Below are 18781 nucleotides of genomic sequence, written 5' to 3' on the forward strand. Positions count from 1 at the left end.
CGTGCTGTACCTGTCCTGGGGAGTGTTTGATGGAGACAGTGTAGAGGGAGCTTTACTCTGTATCTAACCCCGTACTGTACCTGTCCTGGGGAGTGTTTGATGGGGTTTAAATATTGGAAAAGTTACATTCATAAAAGCACTGAAGATGAAGAGCTGTGAGACTGAGACCAGCTGGCTGAGAGCCGGAACCTTTGTGTGGGTGCGCAGTTGCGGACGAGGCAGTTGAAGGTGGGGGGGGAGACCGGAAGTGGTGCGAGGACCCGGAGCAGGTGGCGCGGGGCCGCTGGTTGCTGCGGAAACGAGCGGGAGATGAGGCCCGGGGCAGGTAGAGGCCGAGGCGGCGGAGCCGGGGAGCCGGGCCGGGGAGGGGAGGCAGGCCGGAGCCGCCCGCACGCTCTCGGATTGTTTATTGCTGTGACAGGAGGCCGGGCTGCTCCGCTCCCCCAGGACCAGCTTCTCCTGCAGCCAGTATGCGCACAGCAAGATCCCACTATCAGCAGTGTGATAATGACCACGTTCACTAATGTTGGTTAACGGATAAGTATCGTCCCCGGGGGGGAACTCCCTCAGTACTGACCCTCCGACAGTGCGGCACTCCCTCAGTACTGACCCTCCGACAGTGCGGCACTCCCTCAGTACTGACCCTCTGACAGTGCAGCACTCCCTCAGTACTGACCCTCCGACAGTGCGGCACTCCCTCAGTACTGACCCTCCGACAGTGCGGCACTCCCTCAGTACTGACCCTCTGACAGTGCAGCACTCCCTCAGTACTGACCCTCCAACAGTGCAGCACTCCCTCAGTACTGACCCTCCGACAGTGCGGCACTCCCTCAGTACTGACCCTCCGACAGTGCGGAGCTCCCTCAGTACTGACCCTCCGACAGTGCAGCACTCCCTCAGTACTGACCCTCTGACAGTGCAGCACTCCCTCAGTACTGACCCTCCGACAGTGCAGCACTCCCTCAGTACTGACCCTCCGACAGTGCAGCACTCCCTCAGTACTGACCCTCCGACAGTGCAGCACTCCCTCAGTACTGACCCTCCGACAGTGCAGCACTCCCTCAGTACTGATCCTCCGACAGTGCAGCACTCCCTCAGTACTGATCCTCCGACAGTGTGGCGCTCCCTCGGTACTGACCCTCCGACAGTGCGGAGCTCCCTCAGTACTGACCCTCCGACAGTGCGGAGCTCCCTCAGTCCTGACCCTCCGACAGTGCGGCACTCCCTCAGTACTGACCCTCCGACAGTGCAGCACTCCCTCAGTACTGACCCTCCGACAGTGCGGAGCTCCCTCAGTACTGATCCTCTGACAGCACAGTGCACCCTCAGTACTGACCCTCCGACAGTGCAGCACTCCCTCAGTACTGATCCTCCGACAGTGCAGCACTCCCTCAGTACTGATCCTCCGACAGTGTGGCGCTCCCTCAGTACTGACCCTCCGACAGTGCGGAGCTCCCTCAGTACTGACCCTCCGACAGTGCGGAGCTCCCTCAGTACTGACCCTCCGACAGTGCGGAGCTCCCTCAGTACTGACCCTCCAACAGTGCGGAGCTCCCTCAGTACTGACCCTCCGACAGTGCGGAGCTCCCTCAGTACTGACCCTCCGACAGCGTATTATACAATTGTACATGTACTGTTGGAATATTGCAGTTCCTCCACATGAGGAGGGGTTTGAGTCTCCAGCACTGATGTCTCTCAGAGAAACCCACCCAGTAATGTTCTTTATCTTCACAGAGTAATGGAAGGGACGATGCTGCCCGCTCAGAAGAGGAAGGCACCGGCATCATCGAGTTCACCTCCGAGGGTGAAAAATGCCCGGACTGAGGAGCCTTCGTGCCAGCCTGTCGACCCATCAGGCAGAGGAGGGAACAGCAGGAAGGGAGAGAGCACGAATCGAGCCGTGGCACTCGTGCCATCCACCCCACGGGTGTCTTCTGGCACCCACGACGAAGCGGGCTGCCAGGATCTGGGACAGGAAGCACAGGCTCCCGGAGCTGCAGCCAGGCCCCGGACCAGCAGGGAACAGGACCAGGGAGTTTTGGAGTGGCAGACAAGCAGGGTGGTGGGACCCGGCCCATCACAGCAAGCAGTGGAAGGCGGTGATGGCGAATCGGTGGGGGAGGTGACAGCTGTCATGGGACCACGTGATGACGTCAAAGGCAACCCGTCAGCAGGTGAGGGCCAGACTGTGTATTTTGTTGATCGAATGAAAGTCTTGCATTTATATAGCCATCCCAGGACGTCCCAAAGCAATGAGGTACTTTTTGAAGTAAAGTCTGAAATACGGCGAAAACTTTGCTTTTCGTGGGATCTTTCTGCACACTTTGAGTTAGTGGGCAGATGATCTATTTTCGTGATGTTGGTTGAGGGATAAATATTAGCCCAAGGCACAGGGAAAAGCTCCCTGCTCTCTTTCTTCCAGTAATGCCCATGGGATCTTTTGCATCCATCGAAGGGGGCAGAGGGCACCTCAGTTTAATGTCTCATTCCAAAGACGGACGCACCAACAGTGCAGCATTCCCTCAGTAACTGCTCCTGCAACAGGCCAGCGCCCTATTCCTGCTGTTCCTCTGACTGTGTGCCATTCCGAGGGAGCGCCACACCGAGTGTCGGCCTGGAATGTGTGTTGCGTGTCTCCCGAGTGGGACTTGAACCCACGATCTGCTGACTCTGAGGCGAGAGTGCCACACTGCTGAGCCACGACTGACTGTTCACTGCCCGGAAAGGGGGAAGACAAGTGAAAAACTGGGGGCAGTATCGCTTTGATAAACTTGTTCCCTTTCAGCAGAAAGTTGCATCCCTCACCCAGAGGAAAATCTCAGAATCCCTTACAATGGGGACAGGAGAATAAGGAGCAAGAAGATGGGAAAGGGAAATATGGACTCTGATGGAGGGAGGGAAGTACCTCTTCCTTATGGTTAAGGACATGTTCCTTTTGGCAGGTGATTCTCCCTGATTTTCGGCTGATGCTGTGCCAAGAAGAACCACCAGGAGGCTGAAGAGAGCAGCCCCAGTTGCCTCTCCCTTCATGTGTGGCGTAGCCCACGGCTTTTCCCCCTCTGGTGGTCGCACAGTGACTGTTGACGTTTATGGATAAGTCACTCGCAGTCAATCGTTATTGAAGTAAGATTATGACAAGGTTCTGACCGATGACTCCGCAGGCGAATGCACTGCCTAGCACTGGGTTGTAGCGGAGGTCCCAGATTCCATACCCAGCCTGGGTGGTGTTTACTGATCTCGCTCGGGCCAGCTGTGGAGTGAGACAAGTCCCTCCGGCGGTCCTGTGCTAGCTCTGACCTGTGACACCAGCTGGGAGGAGTTTAGATAGCGGGTGAGAATGCCAGCTATCTGGGCTGTGATGCCTCCCAGGTCAAATAGCCTCCCAGCTCTCACTCGCCAGGCTGTCATAACATGTAGTACATGGGTGAGGCCCCGGAGAATGCCTGCAATTTAATCCCAGCACAGAAGGGAATGGGGAAACTGGAGATCAAGGTTGTGAGAAATTGGAATTTACTGGCAGGCTAGTGTTTGATGGAGCCAAGCTAAAGGTTGGAGACGTTTAACTTGCACTGGTGACGTTTTTTTAACAGGAGATCAGACCTCGAATAGCCCTGCTCTGGAAACATCTCCTGCAGCTACCAGTACCTCGAGGGCCGGAGCTTCTCCAGGGCAGAGTGATCAGGCCAAGGATCTCGCAGGGCCAGACGTCACCACTCGATTGGACAGAAGTCTCCCCGTGCTGTCGGGGATGCCTGAAGTACCTAAAGAGACTGCCAGCGACGACGAGAAGGATGAAGGAGAAAGGAACCTGGTCATCACTATCGGTACGTCTTGTGGGAGAAGGCAGAATGTTTGGTGTCGACAAAAGCCACAACTTGGATTTATATAGCACCCGTTAACGTCGTGAAACATCCTAAGGCACTGCACAGCCGAGATATTGAACAAAATTTGACACCGAGCCACATCAGGAGATTTTAGGACAGGTGGTCAAACACTTGGTCAAAGAGAGGTTTTCAGGAGCATCTTAAAGGAGGGGGAGGGATTTGGGGAGGGGGAGAGATTTGGGGAGGGGGCGAGGGGGAGAGATTTGGGGAGGGGGCGAGGGGGAGAGATTTGGGGAGGGGGCGAGGGGGAGAGATTTGGGGAGGGGGCGAGGGGGAGAGATTTGGGGAGGGGGCGAGGGGGAGAGATTTGGGGAGGGGGAAAGATTTGGGGAGGGGGCGAGGGGGAGAGATTTGGGGAGGGGGCGAGGGGGAGAGATTTGGGGAGGGGGCGAGGGGGAGAGATTTGGGGAGGGGGCGAGGGGGAGGGATTTGGGGAGGGGGCGAGGGGGAGGGATTTGGGGAGGGGGCGAGGGGGAGGGATTTGGGGAGGGGGCGAGGGGGAGGGATTTGGGGAGGGGGCGAGGGGGAGGGATTTGGGGAGGGGGCGAGGGGGAGAGATTTGGGGAGGGGGAGAGGTTTGGGGAGGGGGCGAGGGGGAGAGGTTTGGGAGGGGGCGAGGGGGAAAGAATTGGGGAGGGGGCGAGGGGGAGAGATTTGGGGAGGGGGAGAGGTTTGGGGAGGGGGCGAGGGGGAGAGGTTTGGGAGGGGGCGAGGGGGAGAGATTTGGGGAGGGGAGAGAGGGATCTGGGAGGAGGGTTGTGAATCTTTGGAATTCTGTACCCCAGAGGGCAATGGATGTTCGGTAATTGAGTATATTCAAGGCTGTGATCAATAGATTTTTGGGCACGAAGGGAATCAAGGCGTTTGGGGAGCGGGCGGAAAAGTGGAATCTGTGTCGAAGATCTTGTTAAATGGCGGAGGAGGCTGGAGGGGCTGAATGGCCTACTCCTGCTCCTGTTTACATCCTTTTAGAGCCCTCGGGGTTGTGAAGACCAAGTCTCCTGAACCAGTTTTTTTTTTTTGTGCTCTGTTGTGCATTGCAGAGGAGGGAGAGAGTGCGACAAAGAAGACAAGGAAGAAAGTGCTGAAGCGGGAGAAGAAGGCGAAAGAGGGCAAGAGTACAGAGAACGCCCGGCCAGACTGCGACATTCAGCTGGACGACAACTTCGAGCGAGCGCTGGAAGATGGAGCAAAGCACCATAACCTGACTGCCATCAACGTGCGCAACATTCTGCATGTGAGTGACGGCCATGGTCAAAGAGCCTGCCAACAAACACTTCTTGAACTTACATAGCACCTTTAACATAATAAAACATCCCAAAATGTGTCACAGGAGTGTAAACGAGCAAAATGTCCGATTAGGACAGGTGACCAAAAGCTTGATCAAAGAGGTAGATTTTAAGAAGTGTCTTAAAGGAAAAGAGAGAGAGAGAGTGGGAGAGGAGGAAATTGTTGAAGTGAGTCTGTTAATGATGTGACCTTTTCTATCATCCCTTGCAGGAGGTGATCACGAATGAGCATGTGGTGGCAATGATGAAAGCAGCAATCTACGACACTGAGCAGCCGCACCTGTTTGTGAGTGTCTTTTTTTTTATTCATTCATGGGATATGAGCATCACTGGCCAGGCCAACATTTGTTGCCCATCCCTAATTGCCCTTGAGAAGGTGGTGGTGAGCCGCCTTCTTGAACTGCTGCAGTCCGTGTGGGGTAGGTATACCCACAGTGCTGTTAGAAAGGGAGTTCCAGGATTTTGACCCAGTGACAGTGAAGGAACAGCGATATAGTTCCAAGTCAGGATGGAGTGTGACTTGGTTGGGAACTTGCAGGTGGTGGTGTTCCCATGCATCTGCTGCCCTTGTCCTTCTAGGTGGTAGAGGACGCGGGTTTGGAAGGTGCCTTGGTGAGTTGCTGCAGTTCATCTTGTAGATGGTACACACTGCTGCCACTGTGCGTCGGTGGTGGAGGGAGTGAATGTTTGTAGATGGGATGCCAATCAAGCGGGCTGCTTTGTCCTGGATGGTGTTGAGCTTCTTGAGTGTTGTTGGAGCTGCACCAATCCAGGCCAGTGGAGAGTATTCCATCACACTCCTGACTTGTGCCTTGTAGATGGTGGACAGGCTTTGGGGAGTCAGGAGGTGAGTCACTCACTGCAGAATTCCCATCCTCTGACCTCTTATAGCCACAATATTTATGTGGCTGGTCCAGTTGAGTTTCTGGTCAATGGTGACTCCCACCCCCAGGATGTTGATAGTGGGAGATTCAGTGATGGTAATGCTGTTGAATGTCAAAAGGAGATGGTTAGATTCTCTCTTGGTCATTGCCTGGCACTTATGTGGCACAAATGTTACTTGCCACTTATCAGCCCAAGTCTGGATATTGCCCGGGTCTTGTTGCATTTCTACACGGACTGCTTCATTATCTGAGAAGTCACGAGTGTTACTGAACATTGTGCAATCATCAGTGAGCATCCCCACTTCTGACCTTATGATGGTAGCAAGGTCACAAATGAAGCAGCTGAAGATAGTTGGGCCTAGGACACTACCCTGAGGAACTCCTGCAGGGATACCCTGAGCTGAGATGATTGACCTGCAACAACCAAAACCATCTTCCTATGTTCGAGGTATGACTCCAACCAGTGGAGCGTTTTCCCCTGATTCCCACTGACTGCAGTTTTGCTAGGGCTCCTTGATGCCATACTCTTTCAAATGCTGCCTTGATGGCAAGGGCAGACACTCTCACCTCTTGAACTCAGCTCGATTGTCCATGTTTGGACCAAGGCTATAATGAGGTCTGGAGCTGCGTGGTCCTGGTGGAACCCAAACTGAGCATCAATGAGCAGGTTATTGCTGTGCTAGTGCTGCTCGATAGCACTGTCGATGACACCTTCCATTACTTTGCTGATGATCGAGAGTAGACTGATGGGGCAGTAATTGGTTGGAATGGATTTTGCCTGCTTTTTATGACCTGTTGTTGTAGCTGTACTGGAACAGTCTGTGTGTGTTGGTCATGTGTGCATGTCCTCTGTCAATTGACACCAACAGTAAGGAAACTTGCAAGTCCGGCCGGGTGCGCTCTCGGAGGACTTAAAAAAAAAAAGGGGGAACATTTAACATCGGGAGAGATACAGTCAGTGACCTGAGGGGTTATGGTCTGGGATCTTAATTTTCTTTTCTGCTCAGTTTTATCTTAACGTTTTCGTTTCAGGAACCCAAGATGACTCGCTCGAAACTCAAGGAAGTTGTTGAGAAAGGAGTGGTGAGTTGTTTGTTCATGCTAGCTTTTTCATTTACTTTTTCTCTCTGTACTCTCATCAATCCTGCAGTATTGTTGAGTGTAATTTGGTGCATTTTGGTAGGAGAATATGGAGGTGACCTACACCTTTGGGAAAATAAGAGTCTCAATTGGGGTAGAGGAACAGAGAGATCTGGGGGCACAGATACACATCACTAAAAGTAGTGATGCAGGTTAAAAAGATCAGTTAAAGCAAAAGCAAAGCAAGTACTGGGGTTCATTTCTAGAGAGATAGAATTGCAAAGCAGAAATGTTATGTTAAACTTGTATTGCACCTGTAGAAGCACTGGAGAAGGTGCAAAAGAGATTTACATGAATGTAACAGGATTACATAGAATATACATCACAGAAACAAGCCATTCGGCCCAACCAGTCCACGCTGTCATTAATGCTCCACATGAGCCTCCTCCCATCTTTGCTAATCTAAATCTATCTTTATAATCCTCTATATCCTTTTAATAATACTGTGACCAGAACTGCATACAGTACTCAGTGTAATTTAACCAAGGTTCAGTACTGGTTTAGTGTAACTTTCCTAATTGTCAATTCTATCCCTCTAGAGATAAAGCCTAGGGCTTGGTTTGCTTTTTTTAATGGCCTTGCTAAGCAGTGGCACAACATTTAGTGATTGGTGTATTCGTACTTTGAGATCCTTTTGTTTCTCTCCCTCACCTAGACTTGAACCTTTCAAGTAATTTCCCTATTCTTCCTACCTCTTGGATACTAGAGATTATGCCGATCAGGAAATATTGACCAGGCTGGCTAGAGTTTAAAATTGTGAAGGGGTTTGATAGCGTTCCACGTGCACACACACCTCTTTGTTCATCTTCCCACAAGGGCAGCCAACAGGGTTCATCTCTGCAGGCCGAGTAGGAGTTAACCTCTGAATGGACTCGCCTAGTGCTGAATTAACATTGGTTAGACTTCAGATCCTTAAAGGGACCCTCCCCTGCACTGGAACAGTAGAGTAATACATGGCATAATGTGCCTGCCCTTTAGAAGTGGTGGACCACCCATGGCTTTATGTGGAATTTCTCAGGGTGAATGGGAGAATAGGTTTTGTAATAATGGGAATAATGCAGTACGTGGAACACAAACTATTGTTAGATAATGCTGTTGTCATAGGAACAGGAGGAAGCCAATTCAACGCCTCCAGCCTCTTCCACCATTCAGTTAGAACATGAGTGATCTGTAATGTAACTCTGTTTAGCTGCTTTAGTTCCTTAATCCTTAATACTCTTACCCAGCGAATAACTTATCAAACCCAGTCTTCAGGTTTTTAGTTGACCTCCAGCCTCAACAGCTTCTTGGGGGAGAGAGTTCCAGCTTTCCACTCCCCTTTGTGTGAAGAAGTGACATCACCCCTGAACGGCCTGGCTCTAATTTTCAGGTTCTGCCCCCTTGTTCTGGACTACTCCCAACCAGAGGAAATAGTTTCTATCGATCCTATCGAATCCTTTAGTCATCTTAAACACTCGAATTATTTCACCCTTGAATCTGCTGTATTTGAGGGAATGCAAGCCTAGACTATGCAACTTTCCCTCATAACTTAACCCTTTTAGCTCTGGTATCATTCTGGTGAACCTGCGCTGCACCCCTGCTGAGGCCAATATATCCTTTGTTATGACCGAGGCGGGAGGAGTGCACTGTTAATTCGGTCCCACTTCTCCACTGGTCACAGCATATCAATAAATCTTCCCACCGATTAGATGCTCTGTCTGTCCCCAGAATAAAGCACACCAACCAGGTTTTTTTAATCAACAACAAAATTAACTATTTATTATGAAACCAAGTCTTAACCGATAATGAAGTAAATCGATATATGAATTGAGATATTAAAGCTGCTTGTTTCCCTCGCCCTCATGCACACACACATACATCCAAATACCGGTTAACCAGGAAAAGAAGGATTTTGGTTTACAGCTGTTTCAGAGGAATGAAAGGAATAATAAATTAACTTAGTCTGTCATGAACTGGAAGGAAGATCTTAGGTTAGGCGAGGTGTCCCAAAGTCTAATAGTTGAATGCCACTTGAAGTCTTTCCAGGCGAGGTTGATGAACAGTCTGTGATGGGTAGGCGTTCAAGGAATTCAACTGCAGCAGGCCTCACATGGTTCTTCCATCAGGGGTGTCACAACAGGTCAGTTCTCTGTTGCACATTCGATGCAAATCCTTTCCCCCCCACCGTTAACCGGTTTTTGGATGTGTCTGTGCATGAGGGCTTGGGGTAATAAGGAGCTTTAATATCTCAATTCATATATCGATTTTTAAAGAGACAATATTTCTGCAAGCATTCAGGGTTTCTTAAAAATGCAGGAGGCAACAGTACCACTCTTGATGCAGGGATTCTTCAGCGACAGGAGGCAATAGGAATCTGCCACATTTGGAATTCAGGGTTTCTACTCGAGATGTAGGATTCCTTCACAGAGAGGTAATACGTTTTTTGGGTCTCCTTCCCATCTCTAGGCTGGTCAGAATCAAATTTCAGAATGCCTACTTTTTGTCCAAACTCACAGGCTTTTTAAAGTTCAAAACTGAAACTTCTCTCTCATTACTCAAAGAGTAGCTCTGAGGTCAAAGCCCTTACTGGTTTCCTTGAAATTACCTGCTTTCCTGTCCTTGTTTACAGATTCAGCTCCTGTTGAACTTCCTTTCAAAACATCCATCACGTTCAGGTGTCTCAATGTCCACTGAAAACCTTTTACAGTTTCTTAAAACACACAGAATCCTAAGTTTTTAATACAAAAACAAAAATTCTTGTAACACCTGCCTGAGGTGCAGTTCCCAAAACTGAAGTCAGTTACTGCAGATGGGGTCACGCCAGAGCTCAGTATAACTGGAGCAAAACTTCTATTCCTTTGTGTTCCAGTCCGCTTGAAATCAAGGGCAAAGTTCAAATTATTTTTTGCATAAGGTTTTTTTTTAGTGATTTCTGCCCTTGGTCCTCTGAATCTGTATGCTCCTCCATCGTTCCTCAATAAAACAGCGCTAATAAATTGGTTGATCAAACTTTGTCCTGATCAAAATGACCATGTGGGGAATTAGAAAACGTGCCTGATGGCTATCCAGTGACTCCTGCTGGAAGTGGATGTGAGTGCTCATTGGGTGAGGGCTGTATTTGTCTGATGCCCCCACAGTCGAATAGCCCACAGACACTTGCTGACTGGACTCAGACTGGAAGAAGGTGAACTTGGGGAAGATGACAGGGGTAGCAGATCTGTGGAGCTGAACCCAGTGAGATAAGTAGACAGGGTTGTAATGGAATATAAATATATAATTAGTTTTTGTATGGCAGGTAGTCATTGGTTTGTCTTTACTCTTCTGCAGGTTCCCCCAACATGGAATATATCACCAATTAAGAAGAGCAAAGAGTCCAAGGTTTGTGAGACTTCACATGTTTATTGCAGCATCAGAGCTCATGTGAGCAAGACACCGTAATGAGCTGTCCACTAGGTGTAGACTAACTTAGACATAGGACAGAGTCACAGGCGGGAGCGTACAGGAGCTGACTCCTTGAGTTACTGAGTGAGGGACAGTGATTGAGTCTCAGACACCGAGTGACCGACAGGGATCGGTCCTCAGTCAACGAGTGACCAACGGGGATCGGGTCTCAGTCACTGAGTGACCGACGGGGGTCTTCCCTCAGTCACTGAGTGACCGACGGGGGTCTTCCCTCAGTCACTGAGTGACCGACGGGGGTCTTCCCTCAGTCACTGAGTGACCGACGGGGGTCTTCCCTCAGTCACTGGGCGAGTGACGGGGGTCTTCCCTCAGTCACTGGGCGAGCGACGGGGGTCTTCCCTCAGTCACTGGGCGAGCGACGGGGGTCTTCCCTCAGTCACTGGGCGAGCGACGGGGGTCTTCCCTCAGTCACTGGGCGAGCGACGGGGGTCTTCCCTCAGTCACTGGGCGAGCGACGGGGGTCTTCCCTCAGTCACTGGGCGAGCGACGGGGGTCTTCCCTCAGTCACTGGGCGAGCGACGGGGGTCTTCCCTCAGTCACTGGGCGAGCGACGGGGGTCTTCCCTCAGTCACTGGGCGAGCGACGGGGGTCTTCCCTCAGTCACTGGGCGAGCGACGGGGGTCTTCCCTCAGTCACTGGGCGAGCGACGGGGGTCTTCCCTCAGTCACTGGGCGAGCGACGGGGGTCTTCCCTCAGTCACTGGGCGAGCGACGGGGGTCTTCCCTCAGTCACTGGGCGAGCGACGGGGGTCTTCCCTCAGACACTGGGCGAGCGACGGGGGTCTTCCCTCAGTCACTGGGCGACCGACGGGGGTCTTCCCTCAGTCACTGGGCGAGCGACGGGGGTCTTCCCTCAGTCACCGGGCTAGCGACGGGGGTCTTCCCTCAGTCACCGGGCTAGCGACGGGGGTCTTCCCTCAGTCACCGGGCTAGCGACGGGGGTCTTCCCTCAGTCACCGGGCGAGCGACGGGGGTCTTCACTCAGTCACCGGGTGAGCGACGGGGGTCTTCCCTCGGTCACCGAGCGAGCGACGGGGGTCTTCCCTCGGTCACCGAGCGAGCGACGGGGGTCTTCCCTCGGTCACCGGGCGAGCGACGGGGGTCTTCCCTCGGTCACCGAGCGAGCGACGGGGGTCTTCACTCAGTCACCGGGTGAGCGACGGGGGTCTTCCCTCGGTCACCGAGCGAGCGACGGGGGTCTTCCCTCGGTCACCGAGCGAGCGACGGGGGTCTTCCCTCGGTCACCGAGCGAGCGACGGGGGTCTTCCCTCGGTCACCGAGCGAGCGACGGGGGTCTTCACTCGGTCACCGAGCGAGCGACGGGGCTCGGCTGTCAAGTAACCGAATGAGCGGTAGGGGTCGGCTCTCGGTTTCTAGGCGATAGATACTCTACTGCTTGTTGTTGAATGAAGATTACGTGTGTTGTAGGCTCCCCAGTTTATTGACATCCCTCTGGAGGAGGAAGACTCGTCTGATGAAGAGTACAGACCCGAGGAGGAGGAGGAAGATGAGACTGCAGAAGAGGTAGTCACTCCTGTTAGTCCTCACGATGAGCTTAAAGCAAGGAAGCTCGGTTTGTGTGTTATTTTGTTTCTGGTATTGATGATCCACAGGTTGGGTGTGATTCCAATAGGACCTTTTTTTGGAACTAATTTTAATCCCTTCCCTGTCTAGCCCAGTTTTGGGTTGAAGTTGTGTTGTGCAGTGTTGTTAAATCAGAAATATCTCTGCTATTCACTGTGGCTTTGAACTCATTGGTTTGGAGCAGGTGAGCATTTGTATTGAAATAGAGGGGAAAGGAATTTCACACAAACGAGAATTCAACCCTCGATTTTTAACTCCACTTTCCCGTCCTATCCCCATATTATCCCTCGGTTCCTTTAGTATCCAAAACTCTATTGATCTCAGTCTTGAACATGCTCAATGACTGAGCTTCCACAGCTCTCTGGGGTAGAGAATTCCAAAGATACACAACTGTCTGAGTGAAGAAATGTCTCCTCATTTCAGTCCTGAATGGCTGACCCTTTATCCTGAGACTTTGTGCCCTGGTTCTAGACTCTCCAGCCAGGGGGAAACAGCCTCTCAGCATCTACCCTGTCGTGCCCACTAAGATTTTATAAATTTCCTTGTAAACTCCAGCAAATATAGGATCGACGAGCAGGTCATGTAAACATCTTGGGTAAGTTAGACAGATGGAGGACGTTTCTTTCTCTGAAGCATACTGAGCATTAAGCTCCCAGCTTCTGCCACTGCTCTGTGCTGAGCGCACCCATCTCAGCCAGGTGGAGGTGATCTGAACAAGGTATTGGTGGGGGGGGTGGTGGGTTTAAAATCAGCCAGGGTTCCTGCTGCTTATGATGATCTAGTAACCCCCGCTGGCTATGGATAACTGTGCGGGGAGGGGAAGGTGATGTTGGTGGTGGGATTAAAGTTAGGGGGTATGATCAGTAAGTTCGCAGATGACACGAAAATTGGTGATGTCATAAATAGTGAGGAGGAAAGTCTTTGATTACAGAATGATATAGATGGGCTGGTAAGATGGGCGGAGCAGTGGCAAATGGAGTTTAATCCTGAGAAGTGTGAGGTGATGCATTTTGGGAGATCTAACAAGGCAAAGGAATATACAATGGATGGTAAGACCCTAGGAAGTACAGAGGGACCTTGGGGTGCTTATCCATAGATCACTGAAGGCAGCAGCACAGGTAAATAAGGTGGTTAGGAAGGCATATGGGATACTTGCCTTTATTAGCCGAGGCATAGAATATAAGAACAGGGAGGTTATGAGCGAGCTGTATAAAACACTAGTGAGGCCACAGCTGGAGTACTGTGTACAGTTCTGGTCGCCACACTATAGGAAGGATGTGATTGCAATGGAGAGGGTGCAGAGGAGATTCACCAGGATGTTGCCTGGACTGGAGCATTTCAGCTATGAAGAGAGACTGGAAAGGCTAGGGTTGTTTTCCTTAGAGCAGAGAGGGTTGAGGGGGGATCTGATTGAAGGATACAAAATTATGAGGGGCATTGATAGGATAGATAGGAAGAAACTTTTTCCCTTAGCGGAGGGGTCAATAACCAGGGGGCATAGATTTAAGGTAAGGGGCAGAAGGTTTAGAGGGGATTTGAGGAAATTTCTTTTCACCCAGAGGGTGGTTGGAATCTGGAACACACTACCTGAAGAGGTGGTAGAGGCAGGAACACTCACGACATTTAAGAAGTGTTTAGATGAGCACTTGAAACGCCATAGCATACAAGGCTACGGGCCGAGTGCTGGGAAATGGGATTAGTTTGGACGGGTGCTTGATGGTCGGAGCAGGTGCGTTGGGCCGAAGGACCTGTTTCTGTGCTGTAAAACTCTGATGCCCCCATGGCCAAATAGTCTGCTCGCTTCGGTGAGTTGATGGAGACTGGAACTGTTGCTGGGAGAAAAATGCTTTCAGGAGCAGGAAATACGATGAAATTGGTAAATTTGTTGGGAGAGGGAGTTGCCGAAGCTGTGGCTGTGTAAGTGCTCACAGAAAGAATAGATAGCGGATCAGAGGGTTTATTGAATAAACTAAAAATTACGCAGGTTTTGAAAGAGGCATGCTGAACAAATGGGGAGAGAAACACGGAAAATGTTGGAAATGCACACCGTGCAGGTCAACATCTGAAAGAGAGGGAAACGGGTTAATGTTCATCCTCTGTCTGGCTTCCAGCATTCACAGTTTCTATCTTTATAGTTTTATTGAGTTTTGGGACCAGGATACTTGCTGATTTATTGCCCCCTGTTGTTGTAATTGAGGAACCTACCTCCAGGAAATGCTGTTTTCCCCCTTCCCAGAAGAATTAAATTGATGGCATACCTCTGCCTTGGGTGATGGACTGCGCCCGGGGTGTAACCCCTGGTGCTCATGCTCGACTACACCAATCGAGCGAGAGCTTATAATCGGTACACTCATTCCCGTGTTGTGCCAACGTAAACCACAAAGCTGGAGTCCTCTCCAGGGCGCAGGCCTGGGTAAATAGTTGCCCCAATTTCAGAACCTCCCTCTCGGCATTACTAGTATTGTCCAAACCAGTACTGTTTGGTACCAGCTCTGCTGCAGGAGTTGCCGGAAAACTGCCTGTAAATGACAGATAACCGCCTGCGGGACTCTGCTGCGGATTTTCTGTTGGGGTTTAGTCCCTTTGCCGCCTTCTCTCTGTCGATGCCCACAAGGCAGTGAGGCTGTTTATCCATAGTGAGGGGGCTCTGGTTCATGGGCACCAGGGCTGACCCTCACACCAATGGGCCTGCATGCAACATGTCTGGGGGCCCAGCCTCCTCAGAGTCCCCTGTAGTTTAGTCTGGGACTGCGAGGTACCCAGTTTACATGTGTCGTCACGGGGAGGCACTACACAAGGCTTGCTGATGGAGAGGCTATGTACTGGCGGGTTGAGGCTTACGCACTCGGCTCTCTTTCTCGCGCTGCTAGCCAGCGGTGAGAGGTAAAAGTGAGAGGAGATGAGCAAACTAACTGCTACACATCACCCGCTACATTTACACACCTGAGACATCGCATCAACCGGAGTCAGAGAACCATCAGAAAGGAACACCAAAGGTCGAGGGCTTGAACTGGTTGGGATTTCAGTGACAGGCAGGAGCTGCTGGCCTGACTTCTGAATCCTCTACCTCACCCTCCATGTTCTGGTGTGTGTCCTAGATTCTGTCCCTTTGATTCCTCACCTTCCTAAAATCTAGTCTCGATTTGCTGCAGGGCTTCATGGAGAGCGATGCAGAGAGCACCACTTCCTCTCCTGCAGGAGGCCGCAGACCGAGGTCCAGGCAGGAGGTGTCCGAGGTGTTGGAGACTGAGGAGGACAGTGCACCTGTTGAGGTGAGTGGGTTAATTTACAAAATATTAACAAAGCTGTAAGAGGCCTTTCAGCCTTGCTGGTGTTTCTGCTCCAGACGAGCCTCCTCCCACCTCCTCTTCATCTCCCCCTATCACCATATCCTACTATTCCTTTCTCCCTCATGTGTTTATCCAACTTCCTCTTAAATGTATCTCTGCTATTCACCACAACCACTCCCTGTGGTAGTGAGTTCCACATTCTCACCACTCTCTGGGTGAAGGGGTTTCTCCTGAATCCCTATTGGATTTATTAGTGACTATCTTATATTTATAGCTCCCTAGTTCTGGTCTCTCCTTCAAGTGGAAACATCTCAATGTCTGTAATTTCTTGAGTTGACCATTGTCTCTCTGATTTTTTTAAAGAATTTATTTTTGGGATGTGGGCATCACTGGCAAGGCTGCCATTTAATGTCCATTCCGTAGTTGCCTTTTGAGAGGGTGTTGGTGAGCCGCCGCCTTGAACGGCTGCAGTCCTGTGTGGTGAAGGTGCTTCCACAGTGCTGTGTGCTCGGCAGTTCTGGGATTTTGACCCAGCAACGATAAAGGAACTGCTGATATGTCCAACTCAGGATGGTGTGTGACTTGGAGGGGAACTTGCAGGTGGTGGTGTTTTCTGCTGCCCTTGTTCTTCTAGGTGGTGGAGGTCGCGGGTCTGGAAGGTGCTATCGAAGGAGCCTTGGTGAGTTGTGGCAGTGCATCTTGTCGATCGTACACACTGCAGCCACTGTGCGCTGGTGGTGCAGGGAGTGGGTATGTAAGGCAGATGGCCTGCATATCAAGCGGGCTGCTTTGTCCTGGTGGCTGCTAAGTTGGAGAATCCACTTCCACTTTCGATCGTTAGGTAAGTGTAAACATTCCCCCAGCTGTCTCCACATTCTATATAAAGAGACTTAAAGTTGCTCCACAGTACAGCTTAGTGGCCAGATCCTGCAACTTCGTTGTTACAGGTGACTGTTTACATGCAGGATTTTCACTCTAAACATTTACATAGACTCCCCCGATGTTAAATGTTGACATAGAAGTGTGACAAAATGTCATGACAACAGGAGATGTCTGTAGATGTGACTTTTAACTCTAAGTGATCTCCTGTGGCATTAGTTTTCAGGTCAAGTGGAGTTGGAGTGTAGGAGCTAATTGGACGAGAACCTGTGCATGTTAAACAACCCTATTTTAAGGTTAAGTTTTCTGATATAAGTTCCTCTCTCCACACTTGTAAGGTCAACTGACTATGTAAACATGTCACGCTGTAATTACACCCTCCAGTCATTGGAGGTGCTTCAGTGTCACCACTGGTGAAGGGTGTGACATGTTTACATAGGCAGTTGCCATATAAATGTGGACGTGCAAAGTAACAATGGCAAGTGTGGAAGAAGATTTTTAATATGTTATCGGAATGGCTTCTGGGATGAGGGGTTTGAGTTATGTGGAGAGACTGGAGAAGCTGGTGGTGTTCTCCTTTGATTGGGAAGTTCAATAGGACATTTGATCGAGGTGCTCAAAATCATGAAGGGTTGAGATGGAGTAAATAAGGAGAAATAATTTCCACAGGCTGAAGGGTCGATCACCAGAGGGGCACAGATTTAAGGTCATTGGCAAATGAACCAGAGGCAACATAAAGAAAAACTTTTTTTACTCAGTGAGTTGTTAGGGTCTGGAATGCGCTGCCTGATAGGGCAATGGATTCAATAGTAGCTTTCAAAAGGGAATTAGATAGATACTTGAAGGATCTGGGGAAAGAGCGGGGGAGTGGGATTAACTGGATTGCTCTTTGAAAGAGCTAGCACAGACTCAATGGGCTCAATGGCCTCCTTCTGTGCTGTACTATTCTCTGATATTGCAGGAGTATCAAATTTAAGACATTGTGGAAAAAAAGCAAGTTTGGTTCTTTCTGTTGCCTGATATTTCAGTCTCCGTCACTCCGTGTTTTTAGCTCCCGGGCGCGGCTGAGAAGGAGAAGGGGGTTGGCCCAGCTGCAAGACACCTCAGCGTGGAAACGGTTCCCATGGGGCCACCACCACTGCCCCCCAAAACAAAAAACAAACCAAACAAGGACAGCAGCTTTATGGAAAAACTTCACGCCGTGGATGAGGAACTGGCATCCAACGAGGTCTGCATGGATTCCTACCAGGTACGGAGATCTCTTCGGCTCGCAGGTGGAGCCAGTCAGCTTCGAAACCGCAGTGACATGTATTTATAAAGTGCTTTTAGCCTCATAAAATATCCCAAAACACTTGGCAGGAGTGATTTTCAAACAAAATCTGACACCGAGCCATACAAGGAGATATTGGGACAGGTGACCAAAAGCTTGGTCAAAGAGGTCGGTTTTAAGGAGCGTCTTAAAGGAGGAGGAGAGAGAGAGGTGGAGAGGTTTAGGGAGGGAATTCCAGAGCTCGGGGCCCCAGGCAGCTGAAGGCATGGCCACTAATTGTGGAGGGATGGAAATTGGGGGATAGGCGAGAGGCCGGAATTGGAGCAGCGCAGAGATCTCCGTGGATTTTGATTCTTATTCTGAGATCCAGGTACCTGTCCCCGTGGAAAGGTTCGATACCTCCCTTTTCCCAGTGTAAGCATCAGGTGCCCATTCTCAGATGTCTTTGTGGCCTCTAGCTCTCTGTTCAAGGCTGGGCTGCCCCTCCTGTGATTCAATGCCAGAGATTACACAGTGCTCATGTTGGGAGTCACCACAGTTCAGGATGTCACCTCCCAGTACTCATGCTTTTATCTGTTCAGCTCATCATCCTAAGATCCTACTTGCTCTCTTTCATTGTTCTGATGATTTCAGGTTGTTTTCTGATTTAAAAAAAAAAATTGACTGCAAATGCCTGGGTTAAAGGTCAGGGGAGAAAGCTCAGCCATGACTGCTGGAAAAGTGTCAGCTGGAGCTCAGTGGGTAGCACTCGTGCTCCTGAATCAGATGGTTGTAGCTTCGGTTCCACTCCAGAAGCTTGAGCACAAACATCCAGGCTGACACACCAGCGCTCCACTCTGACGGAGTGCCACACTGTAGGAGGTGCATCTTTTAGATGAGACGTTCAAACTGAGGCCCCGTCTGCCCACTCAGGTGGATGTAAAAGATCTCACGGCTATTATTGGAAGAAGAGCAGGGGGAGAGTTCACTCCGGTGAACCTGGGGCCAATTTTTATCCCTCAACCAAAAATCCCTAAAAAAGAAAACGTGCCATTATTACTTTGCTGTTTGTGGGAGCTTGCTGTGCACAAATGGGCTGTGGTGTTCCCGACATGGCAACAGCAACTAAACTTCAAAGAAGT

At 50.5% G+C, this 18781-nt stretch overlaps 1 protein-coding gene across 4 annotated transcripts in view; it reads left to right on the forward strand.

Moving 5' to 3' along the window:
* The first annotated feature begins 238 nt into the window (after positions 1-238).
* The window catches only part of LOC137356962 (GON-4-like protein), an 81805-nt gene continuing 63262 nt past the window's right edge, over positions 239-18781 (forward strand). For all 4 annotated transcript variants that reach the window (XM_068022856.1, XM_068022859.1, XM_068022857.1 and 1 more), the window contains exons 1-10: positions 239-325; positions 1735-2174; positions 3591-3824; positions 4928-5121; positions 5385-5459; positions 7090-7140; positions 10504-10554; positions 12066-12161; positions 15374-15493; positions 17442-17639. In XM_068022856.1, the coding sequence (XP_067878957.1) occupies positions 1739-2174; positions 3591-3824; positions 4928-5121; positions 5385-5459; positions 7090-7140; positions 10504-10554; positions 12066-12161; positions 15374-15493; positions 17442-17639 (1455 nt within the window). In that variant the 5' untranslated portion in view covers positions 239-325; positions 1735-1738. The remainder of the gene's footprint in view (positions 326-1734; positions 2175-3590; positions 3825-4927; positions 5122-5384; positions 5460-7089; positions 7141-10503; positions 10555-12065; positions 12162-15373; positions 15494-17441; positions 17640-18781) is intronic.

Source organism: Heterodontus francisci, chromosome 46 (assembly GCF_036365525.1).
Source record: "Heterodontus francisci isolate sHetFra1 chromosome 46, sHetFra1.hap1, whole genome shotgun sequence".
Classification (NCBI taxonomy): Eukaryota; Metazoa; Chordata; class Chondrichthyes; order Heterodontiformes; family Heterodontidae; genus Heterodontus; species Heterodontus francisci.